Source organism: Lynx canadensis, chromosome B2, assembly GCF_007474595.2.
Source record: "Lynx canadensis isolate LIC74 chromosome B2, mLynCan4.pri.v2, whole genome shotgun sequence".
NCBI classification, from domain to species: Eukaryota; Metazoa; Chordata; class Mammalia; order Carnivora; family Felidae; genus Lynx; species Lynx canadensis.
This window is the reverse complement of record NC_044307.1, coordinates 135,585,439-135,609,400: the sequence shown is the minus strand read 5'-3', so window position 1 is coordinate 135,609,400 and position 23,962 is coordinate 135,585,439. Positions and strand designations below refer to the sequence as shown.

The 23,962-nt window shown below is 38.8% G+C and overlaps 1 protein-coding gene across 2 annotated transcripts in view; it reads left to right on the top strand.

Moving 5' to 3' along the window:
- LATS1 (large tumor suppressor kinase 1) overlaps positions 1–23,962 on the top strand; it is a 51,755-nt gene that overhangs the window by 10,688 nt on the left and 17,105 nt on the right. Inside the window, exons 1-3 of one of the 2 annotated variants that reach the window (XM_030316573.2) lie at positions 6,719–6,746; positions 9,195–9,683; positions 23,262–23,409. In XM_030316573.2, coding sequence (XP_030172433.1) covers positions 9,342–9,683; positions 23,262–23,409 — 490 coding nt within the window. In that variant the 5' untranslated portion in view covers positions 6,719–6,746; positions 9,195–9,341. Of the gene's footprint in view, positions 1–6,718; positions 6,747–9,194; positions 9,684–23,261; positions 23,410–23,962 lie in introns of those variants that run through there. The other variant, XM_030316572.2, reaches the window with a different exon arrangement.

The following is a 23,962-nucleotide window of genomic DNA, read 5'->3' as shown; positions in this document are numbered from 1 at the left end:
GCTTTCACTCTTTGCCCTTCTCTCCATCCCTCTCTCACTGATTTACTCACCACAGTACACAGTAGTATGACACGGAGCCGTAATAAACGCTACTGTTAGAAAAGGAGAAGAATAGGAAATAGCAATTGCTGATCTATAATAATTTTGAAATCTCTGTAGGCGGGTCTTGTGAAAGCAACCTGCCTTGGAAGTAGGGGAGATTCCTTGATTGGGCCTTAATTCAATTATATGGAAAGAACGCCCTCATTCATTGTTCTCTATGACTCTTGGCCATTGTACTCCAAGAACCTCCTTGGAATTCTTTTTTCATTATTATCCTTGGCCTCATGAAGTGTGAGCTTTGGGGGAATGAATAGTCCCTCTTTGGAAAGTGCAAATCTTTCTCATCTAGTTTCCGGTTTGTGGGAATTGGGAACCCAAGGGGTTTAAATTGTGAATAGTGAAAGACTATTTTTAGTCTGAGCCTGAGTGGTTTATATAAAAACAAAAACAAACTTTAACAAAAACAGTTTCCTCAAAGTTATAAGCCTCTGATGTGTTTAGTTCCAGTCAATTCCATGTGTCCGTAACCAAAGTTCACATGTGTTAGTAACCTCATTCAAAGATTTGAGAGTTCCCATTTCTCTTCTCAGTTGGTTAAAGGGGAGGCCATCCCGTTCGTGTGATTTTATTTTTTATTTTTTATTTTTATTTTTATTTTTATTTTTATTTTTATTTTTATTTTTTTATTTTATTTTATTTTTTTACCACTGAAGTACTTTAGTCAGCTGAGAGATTCCAGTGGGCCTCTGTACTCAGCCTTTTAGTCCCATCTCTTCTTGTTTGGGGCCTAGAAGCAAGCTGCTTTCCAACCCTGCAAGACTTTAGTTTCTAAACTCTTTCTATTCCTTCCTATTTCTGCTTGCAAATCAGCTGCTTCTTTTCTCATTTATAATACTTTGCCAAATAGCCAGTAGCAGCCAAAGTGCACTTCTAAGATTCTCTTTTTCAGACTCTGTATGGAACTGTAAATTTAGTAGACTCTGTCACCTTACACGTTATAACAGCAACAACTTTATCAAATATTTTGCCACTGTAAAACATGGTTCTTCATTTTTCCAGCCTCCAGTATCACTTTCTTTGAAGCCCTCAGCCTGACTACTAAGTCAGTACTCTATTAGGTATTTGTTATAATAGCACCTCACTTATAGGTACCAATTTCTCTATTAGGAGAATGAGAGACTAAATATACAGATAGACAATGGCCAGATCATATATGAAAATAGAACTGTGACCCAGAGCCTCAGTAGCAGTAGGCCCAAACAGCCAGGTCTCGGTCAGTAACTGCCACCTTCTGACGCAGAACTTACCAGAGAAAGACATATATCCACCAACCGATTACATAGGATGTCCTGCTTCAGGTTAGCTGGCCTCCAGCTTCCTTGTGGCAACAGCCGACAACCAGAGCATACCTGAAGTCTTCCTTTTTATTCAGTTTAAAGCTTTTCTACTCCCCTGCCTGCCTTTGAGTCTCTGCCAAAGAGACTGTGGCTGACTCCCTTGCTATGGCAAGCTCTTAATAGACTCTGCTTGCTTTAGGTGGTCTTTATTTCCACAATAATCTTAGGTGGTTTTGTGGTAAAATCGCAAAATATCAATGAGGTAACACAACAGATTCCTATTTCGCTCACACAGACCCCAGTGGAGTTCAGTAGGAAGCTTAAGTAGTGGCTTAGGGACCCACATTCACTGCATATTGTGAAGCTGCCATCTCAAAAAGTGACCAGTATCGTCACTGAAGTGGAAAGAGAGAGATGGAGAAGAACTGGCTTTTAACTGCCTCAGCCCAGAATTGACACATTAGTTACATCCGCTCACAGGGCTTTGACCAGAACTAATTTGGGAAGTAGAGGGCAGTATGTGAAAATAGACTCTGGCACAAAGATTTGTCAACAGCAGTTGGATAAAGATCTGCCACATTTCCTCCTTTCCATCATTAGGGAAAATCAGATGGTATGGATTACCTGACTTCCGACTTAATGAATGTTTAAATGTAATGTTTGTGTTATTTTTTCCCTGAAAAGAAAATGTTGAAATGATGATGTTAAAAAAAAAAAAAACAAAGAAGAAAAGAAATGATGTTGTTGCATGGTATTAATGGCTTCTTTTTTTTTTTTTCTTTTTCTTTTTTTTTTAAAGAGAGAGCGCTCTAGGGGCGGACAGGGCAGGGGGAGAGGGAGAGAAAGAGAGAATCTTAAGCAGCCTCCACACTCAGCATGGAGCCTGACGCAGGGCTTATCCCATGACCTGGGATCATGACCTGAGCCAAAATCAAGAGTCAGACACTCAACCAGCAGAGCCACCCAAGTGCCCCAAATGGTTCCTTTAAAGAAATCCTTTGTGTTCTTGGTGTGGTTTGTATACGAGTAAGAGTAATTTGCAGCAGACCATTGCAAGATCCAGAGCATTTCTGTTTCAGAAAATTTCAAGCATACACAAAAGTAAGGAGGATAGTATAACTCTCATGTGCCCCTCAGCCAGCTACAACAGTTACCCGGTGCTTTGTCTCATCCGTGTTTCCATGCAGTTCACCACAAAACCGAATTATATTGAAATAAATTCCAGACATCATATTTTATTCATAAGTATTACAACATGTAGATGAAAGAGATGAAGCATAAACCAATTTTTTATTTATTTTAACTTAAAAACACATTATTACACATATACCAGAACTCAGTTATTTCTGTGACCATTGTATACTCAGATGTTAGCAGTGTTACAAATTACATTATTCAAGTACAGAGATACAGAATATAGGATTAGAATGATTCTGGTCCAGCATTTTCTTTCTTTCTTTCTTTTTTTCTTAACGTTTATTCATTTTTGAGAGACAGAGTATGAGCAGGGGAGGGGCAGAAAGAGGGGGAGACACAGAATCCAAAGCAGGCTCCAGGCTCTGAGCTGTCAGCACGGAGTCCGATGTGGGGCTCGAGCTCACAGACTGGGTGATCATGACCTGAGCTAAAGTTGGATGCTGAACCAACTTAGCCACCCAAGTGCCCCTGGCCCAGCATATTCTAAAATGTATTCCATAGGAATGAATCTCATGAAATGCTCTGAGGGAAAAACGTGCTTTGGTCAGATAAGTTTGGGCAACACCTTCTCTTATAAATTAACATATTATGTAAAAGAATGATGTCATGTTTTGTGATCCCATTTGACTAATAGTAGTATTATGTTATATGCAGTATTTTAATTTTTTTAAACATTTATTCACTATTGGGGGCGCCTGGGTGGCGCAGTCGGTTAAGCGTCCGACTTCAGCCAGGTCACGATCTCGCGGTCCGTGAGTTCGAGCCCCGCGTCAGGCTCTGGGCTGATGGCTCGGAGCCTGGAGCCTGTTTCCGATTCTGTGTCTCCCTCTCTCTCTGCCCCTCCCCCGTTCATGCTCTGTCTCTCTCTGTTCCAAAAATAAATTAAAAACGTTGAAAAAAAAATTAAAAAAAAAAAAAAAAACATTTATTCACTATTGAGAGACAGAGAGAGCATGAGCATGGGAGGGGCAGAGAGAGGGGGAGACACAGAATCTGAAGCAGGCTCCAGGCTCCAAGCTGTCAGCACAGAGCCCGATGTGGGGCTCAAACCTACAGACCGTGAGATCATGACCTGAGCCGAAGTTGGACACCCAACCGACTGAGCCACCCAGGTGCCCCAAGTATATGCAGTATTTAAGAACACTTTTTTAAAGATTTTAAAGTAATCTTTAGCCCCAACATGAGGTTCAAACCCACAACCCTGAGATCAAGAGTGGACTTTCCACTGACAGAGCCAGCCAGTCACCCTTAAAAAAATGTTTTTAATTGAAGTAGAGTTGATGCTCTGCTACATTAGTTTCAGGTATACAGTTTGGACAACTAGATGTTATGCTTTGCTTACCACAGTGTAGCTACCATCTGTCACCATACAATAGCACTGACTATATTCTCTATACTGTACCTTTCATCTTCGTGGCTGACATATTCTATAACTGAAAGCCTATACCTCCCAGCCTATGTCTCCTTCATCCATTTTGCCCATTCTCCACCCCCACCCCTCTGACAACTGTTAGTTTGTTCTCTGTATTTATGAGGGTTTTGGGGGGTTTTGTTCACTTGTTTTTTTCAGATTCTACATACTGTCTTTCTCTGACTTATTTCACTTAGCATAATACTCTTCAGGTCCATCCATGTTGTCACAGATGGCAAGTTTTCATTTTTTTTTTTTTAATGGCTGAGTAATATTACATTGTGTATATAGACTACATCGTCCTTATCCATTCATCTGTCATTGAACATCTAGGTTGTTTCCATATCTTGGCTACTATAAATAATGCAATAAACATAGGGGTACGTATATCTTTTTGAGTTAGTGTTTTCATTTTCTTTGGGTAAATACTCAGTAATGAAATTACTGGATTATATGGTATTTGCATTCCATATTGTTTTCCACTGTGGCTGCACCAATTTACGTTCTCACCAGCATGCACAAGGACTCCTCTTTTCCAGCATACTCATCAATATTTGTTATTTCTTGTCTTTTGATTCTAGCCATTCTGACAGGTATGACTTGATATCTTACTGTGGTTTTGATTTGCATTTCCCTAATTATGAAGGATGTTGAACATCTTTTCATGTATCTTTTGGCCCCATGTAGTATTAATAGTGGTTGTATTAGTTTCCTGAGGCTTATAGCAAATTACTACAACATTGATGGCTTAAACACACACACACACACACACACACACACACACACACACACACACACACACACATTTATTCTCTCACAGTTCTAGAGGCTAGAAATCCAAAATCAGTATCACTGGCCCAAAATCAAGGTGTTGACAAGGCTGTTCTCCTTCCAGAGGCTCTAGGAGAAAAGCCGTTCCTTGCCACTTTGACTGCCAACATTCCTTGGCTTCTGGCCATACCAATCCACCTCTGTCCCCATAGTCACATTACCTCTTCCCCTTCTGTTTGTATCAGATCTCCCCTTCCCTTTCAGAACACTTATAATTGTGCATACTGCTTACCTGAATAATCTATAATAATCTTTCCATCTCAGAATCCTTAATGACATCTGCAAAGTCCCTTTTTCCAAATAAGATAACATTTAAAGATTCTAGGGATTAGGAACTAGATATCTTTTAGGATGCCATTATTCAGCCTACTATAGTGATTCTTATATTGAGAGAGGTGAATTATGAGGGACTTCTACTTTACACAATTCTATAATATTTAAATTTTTCAGTAAGGATGCATCTTTGTATAATTAGAAAAAAACTGATTATAGATTTTTAAGAGTAAAAGGAAAGGATAAGTCACTGGCGTTTATTAGCTCAACAGGTATTTTTGCAGTGCCGCTATCGTTTACCAAGTTTTGTGTTAGCAATGGAAGCAAATACTGTATATTGACAGGAGCAAATTATGGTTGTTTTTGTTTTTTGGGTTTTTTGTTTTTTGTTTTTGTTTTTTTTTCTTTATCAAGGAGAATGATTTTGGAAAGAGTTGAAACCCAAAATAAGTGAGGTATTAAAGGAATGCTTAGATGCTATGAATGAAATGTAACCCAATTATTGAGCGAAGTGACACATGACATTGCGCAACTGCTATTGGTTTTTTTTGAAGTTTTAAAAAATCTTTACTTATTTTTGAGAAAGAGAGAGAGCACGTGAGCAGGAGAGGAACAGAGAGGGAGACACAGAATCTGAAGCAGGCTCTAGGCTCTGGAGCTGTCAGCACAGAGCCCAACGTGGGGCTTGAACTCACAATCCGTGAGATCACGACCTGAGCCGAAGTCAGACGCTTAACTGACTGAGCCACCCAGGCACCCCTGCACAACTGCCATTGTTAATCCTTGATTGCGGAGAAATGATGGGTTCCGGAACTAGGAGTGGAAAATACGTTCGCTTTCAGAAAGGGTGAAAAGGGGAATTCCGCAGATTTTAGACTGGTGAGCTAAATGTGAAACCTAGAAAAATTTCATTAGTAAGCTATTAATATTTTGGGAATGCTTAGGAAAAAAAAGTACACATTAGGGACCAGCTTTCTTCATAAGAGCACAAGATGTGTCAGTCTTTCATTTATGAAGTAATTATCAGTAGATTGGGTTATGTTGTAGAGAATATGTGTAATTTTCAGCAACAAAATGACAGGTTTTGTTTTTACAAAATGGAGAAATGTGGGCTGCTTGTCAAGTAGAATTGGATCGATCATAACTAATTAAGAACTGTATCACAAAAGTACTGATTGTTGAGGTGAAGTCATCAGGAAACTGTGCTTTGATGGTCTACTTCAGGACTTCATCTTTTTTCAGGCCTGCTGCAAACATTCGTGCATGGGCATATATAATGAATATACGTAAGTGTAATTTTTAAAAATAAAGTGTTTAACAGCTCTAAGATATAATTTATATACCATAAAATTTACTCATTTAAAGTATACAATTCAGTGGTTGTATATTTACAGAGCAATACAACTATCATCGTCTTATTTTTTTATTTGATTTGATTTTTATTTTTTAACGCTTATTTATTTTTGAGAGAGAGAACGAGAGCGAGCGAGCACGAGTGGGGAAAAGGCAGAGAGAGCGGAAGACACAGAATCAGAATCCAAAGCAGACTGCAGCTCTGAGTTGTCAGCACAGAGCCCGACATGGGGCTTGAACCCACGGACTGTGAGATCATGACCTGAGTCGAAGTCCGACACTTAACCGACTGAGCCACCGAGGTGCCCCTAAAGTTGATTTTTTTTAATGTGTATTTATTTATTTTTGGGAGAGGGAGTGCGGGGAGAGAGGGAAACAGAGAATCTGAAGCAGACTCCACACTGTCAGTGCAGAGCCCAATGCAGGGCTCCAACTCATAAACCATGAGATCATGACCGGAGCTAAAGTCAGAAGCTTAATCGATCAAGCCGCCCAGGCACCCCCATAATCTAATTTTAAAATGGCTTTGTTTTATGTATAGTTTTGAAACTTGCCCTTTTTGCTTAAGAATATATTATGGGTGTCTGTTCTTGTCAGTACATTTAGACAGAATTGCATCATTCTTTTTACCAGATACCCCGTCACATATCGATGTGCTGTGACTTGCTCCAGCAGTTGCTGATGAGCATCGGGATTGATAGCATGTTTTGCCGTTATAGATGGTGTTGCAAGGAACACGCTTCATCTTCGAACACTTGTGTTCCTTTAGTTGTATTGCATTTTTCTAAATCCTTATTCAAGCCTTAACTTAAACCATGTTACTCCAACCATTTTATGCCTCAGGAGACAGTTTTTGAGAGAAGTAAATGCATGAGTTCACGTTGCCAAAGTTAACAGAACAGGTGCTTGAATAATTTTTTTAGTTTTTCCATTACTCTTCTCACCTCTGGGATTTTGACAAGCTAGAGTATATCCAGAAGAACATGGCTAGAATTAGAGAACATTTAAAGGAATTGGGGATGTTTAGAAGACACATGTTTATTGCTCATTTGTCAATGTGTACATTCATTGTATGTCACTCGCTGTGTGTCAGGCAGGCTCTGATTATCAGTGGTGAACAGACTGGTTATGAGGCAAATAAGGTCTTCTATTCTCAGGAGATAAACAATTAACAACTAAACAAGTAAAATAATTTTAGATAGTAATAAGTACTATTAAGAAAATAGGATAATTAGGTTACCAGAAAAAGGGTGGGTGAAAAGGTGACATAGGGTTGAGCCCTAAATGACTAGAAGGATGTGTCTGTATCTGTCTGTAGAGCTTTTTGTGTAACGTGAATGGTGATTACATTTATAAGAATGGAAATGGGGTACCCAGCTGGCTTGGTGTAGCATGTGACTCTTGATCTTGGGATTGTAAATTCGAGCCCCATTTTGGGTGTAGAGATTACTTAAAAATATATAAGAATAGAAATAGGCTCCTAATATGTGATAATCAGCAATGTTTCACATCCCAGTGGTACCACTTACAAACTGTTTTAACCAAACTCTCTGAACCTCAGTTTCCTCATATACAAAGTAAAGATGGTAAACCTGCTTCAGAGGGTGTTAGGATGATGGTTAAGTAAGGATGTAGGCAGAGGTGTTTAGCACCACCAGCCCATTACAGGCTCTAGTATGCGCTGAGTGGGATTTCATGATGTTCCACAAAAGAAAATATCTCTAACACTTGATGCAGGTCACAAGTGGAATGGCTTTCTTGCATTAGTGATTTCCCTATCAGTGAGGACATTTAAGTAGACTTTAGATGACTGTTCTTCCAGTGTGTTTTAGAAGACATTCATCCTTAAGTGAGGAATAAGACAAATTGTCCATGGAGGTCCTTTCCCCTATCCTATCGCTAATAATCTTACTGTCTCTAGAGTCCCAGTCCACAGTTTGGGAAATACACCTAAGTATCTGTTTTTGAAGTGTAAAGGTATCTTTTGGACTACTGGCTTAAAAACTTTTTTAAAGCAACAATAGTACCCTTTCTTCTAAAGAAATCTTATACTTGAAGTCTAATTTGTAAAATCTAGAATCATAGCTGCAAGGTGAAGTTGATGAGAGGTTGTCCATTGTATTATTCTCTTAGTAATCCCTTATATCTGTATATACTTTTTTTTAATGTTGATTTTTGAGAGAGAGAGAGAGAGACTGAGGCAGAGCATGAGCGGGAGAGGGGCAGTGAGAGAGGGAGACACAGAATCCAAAAAGCAGGCTCCAGGCTCTGAGCTATCAGCATAGAGCCCAATGTGGGGCTCGAACTCGTGAATCATGAGATCATGAGCTGAAGGTGGCCACTTAATTGACTGAGCCACCGAGATGCCCCATTTGTATATACTTTATATGCTTACTAAGCACACGTTTTTTTTTTTTTTAAGTTTTTAATTTATTTAAGTACTCTCTACACCAAACATGGGGCTCAAATTCAGTGACCCTGAGATCAACAGTCACATGCTCTTCCAACTGAGCCAGCCAGGCACCCCAGCTAAGCACTCTTAAAATTACATTTTATCACCACAACCAGTACTTGAGGTGATTTTATAGATTAAGAAATAGGCACAAAGGTTAACTAACTTGTTGCATCCGTCCTTAATGGAGCCAGAATTATAACACAGGTCTCTAACTACTAAATCAGTGTTTTCCCCCCAAATACATGGTACTGCTTTATTAATCATTTTATACCTTTTATTTATTTTTCTTTTATAGGGTTAATTATTTCGATTGTAAAGAATTTCATCATTCCTGGCGACTTCTGCTAAGGATTTTTTTCAGTTTTGCTCAAGAGAAAGCTCTGAATCTATCAAGTAGCTCTTAAAGAAGTCCTTTGTGTGGGTTATAAATATAGATGTTTTCATGAAGAGGAGTGAAAAGCCAGAAGGATATAGACAAATGAGGCCTAAGACCTTTCCTGCCAGTAACTACTCTGGCAGTAGCCGGCAAATGTTGCAAGAAATTCGGGAATCCCTTAGGAATTTATCCAAACCATCAGATGCTGCTAAAGCTGAGCATAACATAAGTAAAATGTCAACTGAAGATCCTCGACAAGTTAGAAATCCACCCAAATTTGGGACCCATCATAAAGCCTTACTGGAAATTCGAAACTCTCTACAACCGTTTGCAAATGAAACAAGTCGGAGTACTTCAGAAGTTAATCCACAAATGCTTCAAGATTTGCAAGCTGCTGGATTTGATGAGGTAGGAATTTTTAAAAAGAAAAGAAAGAGTTTTTCTTATCTTACACTACTACCTAACACTTTGTAGGTGATCTTCTGGCAAAATAATTCCTTTGAGACAATTTAACCATGTATACGAATTTGTATACTCTGTCAGCAAAGAATGTTGTTTACAATTCCATTAATTAGTAAAACAAAATCAAATAACTATTTCTTTAGTTTTCTCTGTGGTTTCTGGGACTTAAAAGGTCAAGTCATGAAGTCAGAATGTAAGTGCTGTTGAAGAAAGCCACAGGGGAAGACAGAGTAGGTAGGGACTTCTCTGCCTGCAGTAGGAGCTTTGGGGAGCTGTATAGAAATGACAGCTCGAAACATTTGAAATTAAAGTTTGTACTACAGAGGAAGAAGTATAATAGGGTTTCATTAAGCAACGATGTTCACATCACATTCAGGCCCACATTCACAAAACTAAAAATTTACATGTTGCTCAATCTGCTGGAATTTAGAAGTTTTATTTTGTTTTGTTCTATTTCATTTTTTATTTTTTAATTTACATCCAAGTTAGTTAGCATATAGTGCAATAATGATTTCCGGAGTAGATTCCAGGGTTTAATCCCCTATGTATAATACCCAGTGCTCATCCCAACAAGTGTCTCCCTCAGTGCCCCTTACCCATTCAGTCATGCCTCTACCCTCAACCCCTCCAGCAACCCTCAGTTTGATATTTATATTTAAGAGTCTTTTATGTTTTGTCCCCCTCCCTGTTTTTATATTATTTTTGATTTCCCTTCCCTTATGTTCATCTGTTTTGTATCTTAAATTCCACATATGAATGAAGTCATACGATATTTGTCTTTCTCTGACTAATTTCACTTAGCATAATACCCTCTAGTTCTATCCACGTTGTTGCAAATGGCAAGATTCCGTTCTTTTTGATTGCCGAGTAATGCTCTATTGTATATATACGTGCCACATCTTCTCTATCCACTCATCTGTTGATGGACATTTGGGCTCTTTCCATACTTTGGCTATTATCGATGGTGCTGCTATAAACATTGGGGTGCATGTGCGCTTTCAAAACAGCACACTTGTATCCCTTGGATAAATAGTAGTGCAATTGCTGGGTCATAGGGTAGTTCTATTTTTAGCTTTTTGAGGAATATTCATACTGTTTTCCAGAGTGGCTGCACCAGTTTGCATTCCCACCAGCAGTGCAAAAGAGATCCTCTTCCTCTGCATCCTTGCCAGCATCTGGTGTTTCTTGTGTTGTTAATTTATTTTTATTATTTCTAAAAAAGTTTTTAATGTTTATTTTTGAGAGAGAGTGTGAGTGGGGGAGGGGCAGAGAGAGAGAGAGAGAGAGAGAGAGAGAGACAGACAGACAGACAGACAGACAGACAGAATCCAAAGCAGGCTCCAGGCTCTGAGCTGTCAGCACAGAGCCCGACAGGAAACTCCAACCTATGGACTGTGAGATCATGACCTGAGTCGAAGTTGGATGCTTAACCAACTGAGCCACCCAGGTGCCCCTCTTGTGTTTTTTTGTTTTTTTTTAATTTTTTTTAATGTTTATTTATTTTTGAGACAGAGACAGAGCATGATCAGGGGGAGGGTCAGAGAGAGAGGGAGACACAGAATGGGAAGCAGGCTCCAGGCTCTGAGCTGTCAGCACAGAGACCAACATGGGGCTTGAACTCACAAACCGTGGGATCATGACCTGAGCCAAAGTCGGAAGCTCAACCAACTGAGCCACCCAGGCGCCCCAGAATTGTGTGTTGTCAATTTTAGCCATTCTGACTGGTGTGAGGTTGTATCTCATTGTGGTTTTGATTTGTATTTCCCTGATGATGAGTGATGTTGAGCATTTTTTTTATGTATCTGTTAGCCATCTGGATGGCTTCTTTGGAAAAGTGTCTATTCATGTCTCTTGCCCATTTCTTCACGAGATTATTTGTTTTTTTGGGTGTTGAGTTTCATAAGTTCTTTATAGATTTTGGATACTAACGCTTTATCTGATACGTCATTTGCAAATACCTTTCCCATTGCATCCGTTGCCTTTTACTTTTGTTGATTGTTTCCTTTGCTGTGCAGAAACTTTTTATCTTGATGAGGTCCCAAGAGTTCATTTTTGCTCTTGTTTCCCTTGCCTCTGGAGACGTGTTAAGAAGTTGCTACAGCTGATGTCAGAAAGGTTTTTGTCTGCTTTCTACTCTAGGATTTTGATGGCTTCCTGTCTTACATTTAGGTCTTTCATCCATTTTGAGTTTATTTTTGTGTATGGTGTAAGAAAGTGGTCCAGGTTCGTTTTCTGCATGTCGCTGTCCAATTTTCCCAACACCACTTGCTGAAGAGACTGTCTTTATTCCATTGAATATTCTTTGTTGCTTTGTCAAAGATTAGTTGGCCATACGTTTGTGGGTCCATTTCTGGGTTCTCTATTCTGTTCCATTGATCTAAGTGTCTGTTTTTGTGCCAGTACCATACTGTCTTGATGATTACAGCTTTGTAATATGTCTTAAAGTCCAGGATTGTGATGCCTGCAGCTTTGGTTTTCTTTTTCAGGATTGCTTTGGGTATTCAGGGTCTTTTGTGGTTCCATACAAATTTTTGGATTGTTTGTTCTGGCTCTGTGAAGAATGCTGGTGTTACTTTGATAGGGATAGCATCGAATATACAGATTGCTTTGGGTAATGTTGATATTTTAATAATATTTGTTTTTCCTATCCAGGAGCATGGAATATTTTTCTTTTTTTGTGTGTGTCTTCAGTTTCTTTCATAAGCTTTCTATAGTTTTCAATGTATAGATTTTTCACCCCTTTGGTTAGGTTTATCCATAAAAATTGTATAGTTTTTGGTGCAATTGTAAAGGGATCGATTCCTTGATGTCTCTTTCTGCTTCTTCATTATTGGTGTATAGAAATGCAACCAATTTCTGTACGTTGATTTTATATTCTGTGACTTTGCTGAATTCACGGATCAGTTCTAGCAGTTTTTTGGTGGAATCTTTTGGGTTTCCCATATAGAGTATCATGTTGTCTGTGAAGAGTGAAAGTTTGACTTCCTTTTTGCCTATTTGGATGCCTTTTATTCCTTTTTGTTGTCTGATTGCTGAGGTGAGCACTTCCCAATACTATGTTGAATAACAGTTGCAAGAGTGGACATCCCTGTCGTGTTCCTGATCTTAGGGGGAAAGCTCTCATTTTTTCCCCATTGAGGATGATATTAATGGTGGGTCTTTCATATATGGCTTTTATGATCTCGAGGTATGATCCTTCCATCCCTACTTTCTTGAGGGTTTTTATCAAGAAAGGATGCTGTATTTTGTCAGATGGTTTCTCTGCATCTGTTGAGAGGATCATGTGGTTCTTGTCCTTTCTTTTATTGATGTGATATATCACATTGATTGTTTTGTGGATATTGAACCAGCCCTGCATCCCAGGTATATATCCCACTTGGTTGTGGTGAATAATTTTTTTAATGTATTGTTGGATCCCATTAGCTAGTATCTTGTCAAGGATTTTGCATACATGTTCATCAGGGAAATTGGTGTGTGGTTCTCCTTTTTAGTGGGTCTTTGTCTGGTTTTGGAATCAAGGTAATGCTAGCTTCATAGAAAGTTTGGAAGTTTTCCTTCCATTTCTATTTTTTGGAACAGCTTAAGAGAATAGGTGTTAAACTCTTCTTTAAATGTTTGGTAGGATTCCCCTGGAAAGCCATCTGGCTTTGAATTCTTATTTTTTGGGAAAGTTTTGATTACTAATTCTATTTCTTAATGGGTTATGGGTCTGTTCAAATTTTCTATTTCTTCCTGTTTCGGTTTTGGTAGTTTATATGTTTCTAGGAATTTGTCCATTTCTTCCAGATTGCCCATTTTATTGGCATATACTTGCTCATAATATTCTCTTACTATTGTTTGTATTTCTGCAGTGTTGGTTGTGATCTCTCCTCTTTTATTCTTGATTTTATTTATTTGGGTCCTTTCCCTTTTTGATCAAACTGGCTGGGGGAGTTATCAATTTTGTTAATTCTTTCAAAGAACCAGCTCCTGTTTCATTGATTTGTTCTATTTTTTTGATTTAGATAGCATTGATTTCTGCTCTAATCTTTATTATTTCCTGTCTTCTGCTGGTTTGGGGTTTTATTTGCTGTTCTTTTTCTAGCTCTTTAAGGTATAAGGTTAGGTTGTGTATCTGAGACCTTTCTTCTTATTTAGGAAGGGTTGGATTGCTATATACTTCCCTCTTGTGACCACCTTTGCTGTGTCTCAGAGCTTTGGGCTGTGGTATTATCATTTTCATTGGCTTCCATATACTTTTTTATTTCCTCTTTAACTTCTTGGTTAACCCACTCATTCTTCAGTAGGATGTTCTTTAATCTCCAAGTATTTGTGTCTTTCCAAATTTTTTCTTGTAGTTGATTTCGAGTTTCATAGCGTTGTGGTCTGAAAATATGCACAGTATGAACACTTGGGGCGCCTGGGTGGCTCAGTCGGTTGAGCGTCTGGCTTCAGCTCGGGTCATGATCTCCCGGTCTGTGAGTTCGAGCCCTGCATTGGGCTGTGTGCTGACAGCTCAGAGCCTGGAGCCTGCTTCGGATTCTGTGTCCCCCCTCTCTCTCTCTGCCCCTCCCCCACTCATGCTCTGTCTCTATCTCAGTAATAAACATTGAAAATATGCACGGTATGATATCGATCTTTTTGTACTAGTTGAGGGCTGATTTGTGTCCCAGTATGTGATCTAATCTGGAGAATGATCCATGTGCACTTGAGAAGAATGTGTATTCTACTGCTTTAGGATGAAATGTTCTGAATATATCTGTTAAGACCATCCGGTCCAGTGTGTCCTTCAAAGCCGTTGTTTCCTTCTCAATATTCTGCTTAGATGATCTTGTCCACTGTAAGTGGGATGTTGAAGTTCCCTACTGTTACGGTATTATTGTCAATGAGTTTCTTTATGTTTGTGATTAATTGATTTATGTATTTGTGTGCTTCCAGTTGGGGACATAAATGTTTACAATTGCTAGGTCATCTTGGGGGATAGACCCCTTAATTATGATAAAATACCCTTCATCTCTTGTTACAGTCTTTATTTTTTTTTTATTTTTTTAAATTTTGTTTTTAATGTTTATTTATTTTTGAAGGTGAGAGAGAGAGTGTGAGCGTGGGAGGAGCAGAGAGAGAGGGAGACACAGAATCTGAAGCAGGCCCCAGGCTCTGAGCTGTCAGCACAAAGCCTGATGTGGGGCTTGAACTCACAAACCGTGAGATCATGACCTGAACCGAAGTCAGACGCTCAATCGACTGAGCCAGCCAGGCGCCCCACGGAATTTATTTTAAAATCTAGATTGTCTCGGGGCACCTGGGTGGCGCAGTCGGTTAAGCGTCCGACTTCAGCCAGGTCACGATCTCGCGGTCCGTGAGTTCGAGCCCCGCGTCGGGCTCTGGGCTGATGGCTCAGAGCCTGGAGCCTGCTTCCGATTCTGTGTCTCCCTCTCTCTCTGCCCCTCCCCCCGTTCATGCTCTGTCTCTCTCTGTCCCAAAAATAAATAAACGTTGAAAAAAAAATTGTTTTTTTTAAAATCTAGATTGTCTCATAGAAGTATGGCTACTCTGGCTTTCTTTTGGCAACCATTAGCATGATAGATGGTTCTCTATCCCTTTACTTTCAATCTGATGGTGTCTTTAGGTCTAAAATGGGTCTCTTGTAAATAGCATATAGATGGATCTTGTTTTCTCCTCCATTCTGTTGCCCTATGTCTTTTGATTGGAGCATTTAGTCCATTGACATTTAGGGTGAGTACTGAAAGATACGCATTTATTGCCATTGTGTTGCCTATATAGTTGGGAGTTTCTGGTGATGTTCTCTGGTCCTTTCTAGTCTTTGTTGCTTTTGGTTTTGTTTTGTTTCATCTTTTCTCCCCTCAGGGAGTCCCCCCCTTAAAATTTCTTGCAGGGCTGGTTTGGTGGTCAGGAACTCCTTTAGTTTTTGTTTGTCTGGGAAACTCTTTATCTCTCCTTCTATTTTGTTTTTGGTTTTTTTTTTTTTTTTTTAATTTTTTTTTTAACATTTATTTCTGAGAGAGAGAGACAGACAGAGCATGAATGAAGGAGGGTCAGAGAGAGAGGGAGACACAGAATCCGAAACAGGCTCCAGGCTCTGAGTGGTCAGCACAGAGCCCGACGCGGGGCTCGAACTCATGGACCGCGAGATCATGACCTGAGCCGAAGTCGGAGGCCTAACCGACTGAGCCACCCAGGCGCCCCTCTCTCCTTCTATTTTGAATGATAGCCTTGCTGGATAAAGAATTCTTGGCTGCATATTTTTCTAATTCAGCACAATGTATCCTGCCACTCCTTTCTGTGGACAGGTCTGCTGTGATAGATCTGTCTTCCCCTGTAGGTTAAGGACTTTTTTTCCCTTGCCACTTTCATGATTCGTTACTTGTCTGTCTGTTTTGTGAATTTGACTACGATATGTCTTGTTGATGGTCAGTTTTTATTGAATCTAATGGGAGTTCTCTGTGCTTCCTAGATTTTGATGTCTGTCTCTTTCCCCAGGTTAGGAAAGTTTTCTGCTATGATTTGCTCACATAAACCTTCTACCCCTTTTTCTCTCTCTTCGTCTTCTGGGACCCCTGTGATTGGGATGCTGTTCCTTTTTAATGAATCACTGAGTTCTCTTCTAAGTTTTACTTTAATGAAATTTCAGTTCATGTAAATTAGGCCAAGTCTTTAATATTTACCTTTAGAATTCATATATATATATATATATATGCTATGAAAAACATATATATATGTATATATATACACACACACATACATACATATACATATACATATATATTTTGTTTCGGTTATTAACAAAATTTATTTTGCATGATTACATACTTTCTGTGAATATTTTAGGTGGCAGAAATCATTTTGGATACAAATTGCCCGTGGAAAATGTAAATGTGAATGATCAAGTATTATGTTTTCCTTAAAGTTACAGTAACTTTTTTTACTGATTATAAAAGTACCTATTCCTGTCAAAAATTTAAAAATGTAAAGAAGAAACAAAAATTATTTTTAGCTCCACTACATAAAGATAATTACCTTTCAAATTCTTAATATTGGTAACATTTTCAGATATCTCTAATGTTCAGAACTTAAGTATGCATTATAGTAAAGAATTTTAAAAGGGAGATTCCACTTAAACCATGGAGAAAAAAGATGAATCTTTCTGGCCTATTCTGTTCATCCATTTGTTAATATTATTTACTATCATTTTTATGCTTACGGGTTCTAAAAATACTAAATTTGTACCTGAAAATAGAGAGAGAGGAGGAGAGGACCTGTGATGTTTTCCTGGTTAGTAGTTGGAGAATTAAGGAAATGGCTCACATGGAGTTTCTCCAGAGTACTTTTTCCCTAATCCCTTAGCCAGAAGGCAATCGTTGACCTTATTCTTTCCCTTTATATATTGCTAGGAAAGGAGCATTTAGAAAGTCACATGGCTATAAAGACTCTTAAGTAGTAATGAGTTATGTCAGAGAAGTCACCTTAGTAGCTATGTATTTCTTACTGTGTGTGAACTATTCAGTCAGCAGAATGAGTCATATCGAACATGGTCTATTCCTTTAAGGAACTTAAAAATTCTTTCTGTAATGTAAACTGTTTTCAGAAATCTAAAGCATTAGTTAATGCTCTATTTTTTTTTTTTTAGTGTAATTGGCATATAGTGTTAATAGTTTCAAGTACGTAACATGTTGATTTGACAATTCTATACATTATGCATTGCGTACTGTGGTAAGTGTAGTCACCATCTGTCTTCATACGATGTTATTAGAATATTATTGAGTATATTCCTATGCTGTACTTTTCCTCTTCATGATTTACTTATTTTATAACTGGAAGTGAGTACCTCTTGTACCTCTTTATCTATTTTGCTCATCCCCTTACCCACCTCCTCTCCAGCAACCACCAATTCTCTGTATTTAAGAGTCTGTTGTTTTTTTTTTTCTTTATTCATTTGTTTCTTAGATTCCACATATAAGTGAAATCATATGGTATTAAGTCTTTCTTTGACTTAACTTCATTTAGGTCAATAGCCTATTCTTTGTTGGCAATAATAACAATCATTACTTTACAGTAACAAAGATATGTTAGCTTTATTACCACCACACGCTTCAAAATTGTCACCTTATTGACATTAATAATCCCTTAAGCAAAGTTGCTTTACTAAAAGCATTTAGGCATTTGTCAATCCTCATTTGTCCAAATAATGAAGTTAGAGTAGTATTTATCTCCATGGTGATATAGAGAATATGGTATGGCAATTTTTTTCTGCTGCCTCCTTGAAATCACTCATTCTGATAGCTTCTCTTTATATTGAAGAATTTGTTTAAGTTTCTAACTTGGTGCTTTAAAATTTTTGTCCAGTTTTCACCTCACTATTTTATCATTTCATAAATCCTATCTGTTCCTTTACACCAGGTTCAAAGCTGTTGCAATTTTTTGAGAGTATGTTTCTAGTGGTCTTTAAGATTAAAACCTCAGGGTCGCCTGAGTGGCTCAGTCAGTAAAGGTCCGACCGGCTCAGGTCAAGATCTCACGGTTTGTGAGTTCAAGTCTGCTGTCAGCACAGAGCCTGTTTCGGATGCCCTGTCTCCCTCTCTCTCAGCCCCTTCCCCACTCTTTCTCATATAATTAAAATTTTTTAAAAATCTCAAATATTTTGAGATTAAGTTCTTTGTAGGAATAAATGTTAAACAGGATTGATGCATTCTTGGAGCACGTAAATCTATAATCAATGGGGTGTATTTTTGCTTCTAAGCATGAAAAAAACCTTAGTAATGTGGACACAATGTTTCCTATCACATGAAACTTCTATTCCAAAGTTACTGATATGAGAGTGCTGTTTTCACACTGGTACTAACACTCCACTTTTGGAACTTTGGTCAATACTGTTAACAGATGTAAAAAATATTTTGACATATAGCAATAACTTTTCAAAAGTAAAAGCCAGCATAATAATCACCAGCTAAAATTCTAGTGTAATTAACAAGAATATGGTTCCCACAATATTGAAAAAGGATGTTGGGTGCCAGTTTTTCTTACCAAGTGAGATGACACTGCTGTGGGAGAGTAGCATGAATATAGTTCATTTGGCCTAACCAGTTTTATTTATTTATCTTTCTTTTCTTGTATTTATTTATATTTTTAAAAATATAATTTATTGTCAAATTGGGTCCCATACAACACCCAGTGCTCATCCCAACAAGTGCCCTCCTCAGTGCCCATCACCCACTTTCCCCTCTCCCCCACCCCCCATCAACCCTCAGTTTGTTCTCAGTATTTAAGAGTCTCTTATGGTTTGCCTCCCTCCCTCTCTGTAACTTTTTTTTTCCCTCTTCTCCTCCCCCATGGTCTTCTGTTAAGTTTCTCAGGATCCACATAAGAGTGAAAACATATGGTATCTGTCTTTCTCTGCCTGACTTATTTCACTTAGCATAACACTCTCCAGTTCCATCCCCATTGCTACAAATGGCCAGATTTCATTCTTTCTCATTGCCAAGTAGTATTCCAATGTATATATAAACCACAACTTCTTTATCCATTCATCAGTTGGTGGATTTATTTTTCTTTGCAAATTTTTATTTAAACTCTAATTAGTTAACATACAGTGCAATGTTGTTGGTTTCAGGGGTAGAATTCAGGGATTCATTACTTAAATGCAACACCCAGTGCTCATCCTAACAAGTGCCCTCCTTCATCACCCATCTAGTCTATCCCCCACCCATCTCCCTCCATCAATCCTCGGGTTTGTTCTCTGTCTTTAAGAGTCTCTTATGGGGGGGGGGGGAGAGTCTCTTATGGTTTGTTTCCTTCTCTCTCTCTTTTTTTCTCCCCTCCCATATGTTTATCTGTTTTGTTTCTAAAATTCTATGTATGAGTGAAATCATATGGTATTTGTCTTTCTCTGACTGACTTATTTTGCCTGGCATAATATACTCTAGTTCCATCCATGTGCTTGCAAATGGCAAGATTTCATTCTTTTTGGTGGCTGAGTAATATTCTGTTGTATACATATACCACATCTTTATCCATTCATCAGTTGGTGGACATTTGGGCCCTCTCCATAGTTTGACTGTTGTTGATAATTCTGCTATAAACATTGGGGTGCATTTTGAATCTGTATTTTTGTATCCTTTGTGTAAATATCTAGTAGTGCAATTCCTGGATCATAAGGTAATTCTATTTTTAACTTGAACTTTCATACTGTTTTTCTTCCTTTCTTTTTTTTTTTTTTTAATTTTTTTTTTCTTTAACGTTTTATTTATTTTTGAGACAGAGAGAGACAGAGCATGAACGGGGGAGGGGCAGAGAGAGAGGGAGACACAGAATTGGAAGCAGGCTCCAGGCTCTGAGCCATCAGCCCAGAGCCCGACGCGGGGCTCTAACTCACGGACCGTGAGATCGTGACCTGAGCCGAAGTCGGCCGCTTAACCGACTGAGCCACCCAGGCGCCCCTCTTCCTTTCTTTTTAATGTTTATTTATTTTGAGAGCGAGTGAGCAGGGGAGGGGCAGAGAGAGAGGGAGACAGAATCTGAAGCAGGCTTCAGGCTTTGAGCTGTCAGCACACAGCCCAATGTGGGGCTCAAACTTATGGACTGGAAGATCATGACCTGAGCCAAAGTCCGACGCTTAACCGACTGAGCCACCCAGGCGTCCCTAAGAATTCCCATACTGTTCTCTAGAGTAACTGCCCCAGTTGCATTGCCGCTAACAATGCAAGAGGGTTCCTCTTTCTCCACATCCTTACCAACACCTGTTGTTTCTTGTGTTGTTAATATTAGCCATTGTGATAGGTGTGAGGTGGTATCTCATTGTGGTTTTGATTTGTATTTCCCTGATGATGAACTATTGAGCATTGTTTCATGTTTCTGTTAGCTATCTGGATGTCTTCTTTGGAAAAGTGGCTATTCATGTCTTTTGCCCATTTCTTCACTGGATTATTTGTGTTTTTTTTGGGTGTTGAGTTGATCTAGATTGTGGATACTAACCCTTTATCAGATACGTCATTTGTAAATATCTTCTCCCCTTCTGTGGGCTGCCTTTTAGTTTTGTTGATTGTTTCCTTTGCTGTGCAGAAGCCTTTTATCTTGATGAAGTCCCTATAGTTCATATTGACTTTTATATCCCTTGCCTCTGGCAATGGCAACATGTCTAGTAAGAAGTCGCTCCAGCAGAGGTCAAAGAGGTTGCTGCCTGTGCTAAGATTTTTATGGTTTCCTGGCTCACATTTAGGTCTTTCATCCATTTTGAATCTATTTTTGTGTATGGCTTAGCTAGAAGTTAAGCACTCCCTGCTGATTTTTAATTTGGGGTGATTTGTATTAAAGTTGTACACAAAGTGAAACTTATTAATTCTTTTGTGTCTCACTACAAAATTGCAGAAGTCTGATTGGCATAAAATGTGATCACACTGTAACTTTTGTATCAGTTAAGGATTGAGTTTGGTTGCTTTTAACAAAAATCCAAATAGTAATGATTTAAACAAAATAGTGACTCAGTTTATATAGCTAGTATTGGTTCAGTCTCTTGAAGATGTCAGAACATAGGATTCTTAAGAGTTTCTTGAATTTTCCTTGTTGGTGGCATCATGCTCTAGCACAGATGTCGTATCTATTATCTACAAAACAGGATACAGGAAGTACCAGTACCTAAAATCAGGGATAGCAACACTCTTCCACAAATCCTTGTTTTTGTTTCATTGTCAGAATTGTCACGTGGCCACTGTAGCTATAAGGAAGACTTCGTCCAACAAAATCAGTAACTTTTTCCAAGAAAGGGAAAATGGATCTTGAGTAGGCAGCAAGTCTCTGCCACAACCTTTTTTTTGGTTGGTCTCACCCTAGTCGTTTCATTAGGAGGGTTGTCTGTCAGCAGTCTGTTCACCCATTAGCCTTACTAAGCCATTTCTCACTTTAAAATATTGTTTGAAATACTAGCTCCTCTATGACAAGTAAATATGTGCCTCCCTCTTGAAAAAAGCCTGTCCATATATTTTCTGCATGTTAGTGTATAATTTAGGTTTACATACAAAGGGCAAGGAGCAGGGCAGGAGGACAACCCATATCTGATCTCCAGTCCCTGTGCTTATGTGCTTTTACAGGTTTTCTTCTTTTTTTTTTTTTTTTTAAATTTCTTTTTTTAACATTTATTTATTTTTGAGACAGCATGAACGGGGGAGGGGGAGAGAGAGAGGGAGACAGAATCGGAAGCAGGCTCCAGGCTCTGGGCCATCAGCCCAGAGCCTGACGTGGGGCTCGAACTCACAGACCGCAAGATCGTGACCTGAGCTGAAGTCAGACGCCAACCGACTGAGCCACCTAGGCGCCCCTTCTTTTTTTTTTAAATGTTATATTTTTAATGTTTATTCATTTTTGAAAGACAGAGACCGAGCACAGTGGGGGTGGGGCAGAAAGAGAGGGGGACACAGAATCTGAAACAGGCTCCAGGCTCTGAGCTGTCAGCACAGAGCCTGATGTGGGGCTCGAACCCACAAGATCATGACCTGAGCTGAAGTCGGATGCTTTAACTGACTGAACCACCCCTTAGGTGCCCTTCTTTTTTTTTTTTTTTTTTTCTTTTTTTTAATGTTTAGTTATCTTTGAGAGAGAAAGAGCACGAGCAAGGGAGGGGTAGAGAATCCAAAGCAGGCTCTGCGCTGACAGCAGCTAGCCTGATGTGGGGCTCGAACTCACCAATTGTGAGTTTATGACCTGAACCAAAGTTGGATGTTCAACAACTGAGCTACCCAGGCACCCTGCGTGTTTTCTTATTTAATCCTCCCATCAACACTGTGAGTGTATTGCAGATGAAGAAATTGAGCTTTGAAATGTTCAATAATTTTCCAAAGTTGATACAGTTCTAAAGTGGGCCACGCAATCACTGGAATGTATTTTTGCTTCTAATCATAAAAAACAAAAGCATAGTAATGTGAGGCTGCTGGAACGCAAACTCACTTGTTTAGTTCCAAACTCTCTGCTTTTTCATCATACCATACAGCTTCCTAAAGTCTTCATCACATAATTATATGCAGTCTAAGTGTTTTTCCTACCATTTGTTCTAGATATATGTCCTTGTAAATAAGGTTCGCTAAAAATGGAAGCTCTAAGGATAGAAGCAAAAACTATATAGCTCTTTTACTAGTAAAGACAGTGACAGAAGTGATTACTAAAATACTTTAATAATACAAAAGAGTGGCTTCCAGTATTTTGTTTGATACATTTTTAACAATCTGACAGTCTTCTTTGTGTAAGGATGAAATTAAGAATGGGAAATAATCAGTTATGTTACTGTGTTTGCCCCAGAAATTTTAATATGTTACATAAAGGTGAAAATATTAAACATGTGAAAGATTTGAATATTTATTTTCTTTTTTACTTTGAGATTGTATGGGTGTTTGTAGTAGTTTTACAAACAGGACATTCATATGGTTTGGGGCCCTGTTATTCCTAATTATGAATTTCTCTGGTGGAGTTCATAGTGCTCTTTGCCTCTTAATTAATTATCAGATTCAAACGTTGTGTCTTTTTTTTTAAACTTCATACCAGGATATGGTTATACAAGCTCTTCAGAAAACTAACAACAGAAGTATAGAGGCAGCAATTGAATTCATTAGTAAAATGAGTTACCAAGATCCTCGCCGGGAACAGATGGCTGCAGCAGCTGCCAGACCTCTCAATGCCAGCTTGAAACCAGGTGATTAATCAGACATTCTTTTTCTCATTTCTTAATAGTATTATTTTAGAATCATTTCAGTGTATCAACTCTCGGGGCACCTGGGTGGCTCATTTGGTTGATTGTCCAGCTTTGGCTCAGGTCATGATCTTGCAGTTGGTGAGCTCAACCCCACATCAGGCTTGCTGCTGTCAGTGCAGAGCCCACTTCACATCCTCTGTCCCCCTCTCTCACTGCCCCTCCCTAGATTGTTAGCATATTACAGAGGAAGAGAAACAACCATTTTGCTTTAATGAGAACAAACAGGCTTAGGTGATGTAGGGAAGATAAGGAGTTCCTTTCTGATGCCTTCAGCTTTCTCTGAAGTGTAAAATCAGGTCATTTGTCTGGAGTGGTGTGTGAGGAATGGGACAGGTGATTTGAGGAGACTCAGAACAGGGGAGAGTTGTAGTGGAGACCAAAAGAATCAGTAGAATTTCCTGACAGTGCTAAAGCCATTTGATGATGCTGATTGTTGAATTTATCGTGGAATCAATCTGCACTTTGCTCCACCTTTTCTGGCAGGTGTGAGAAA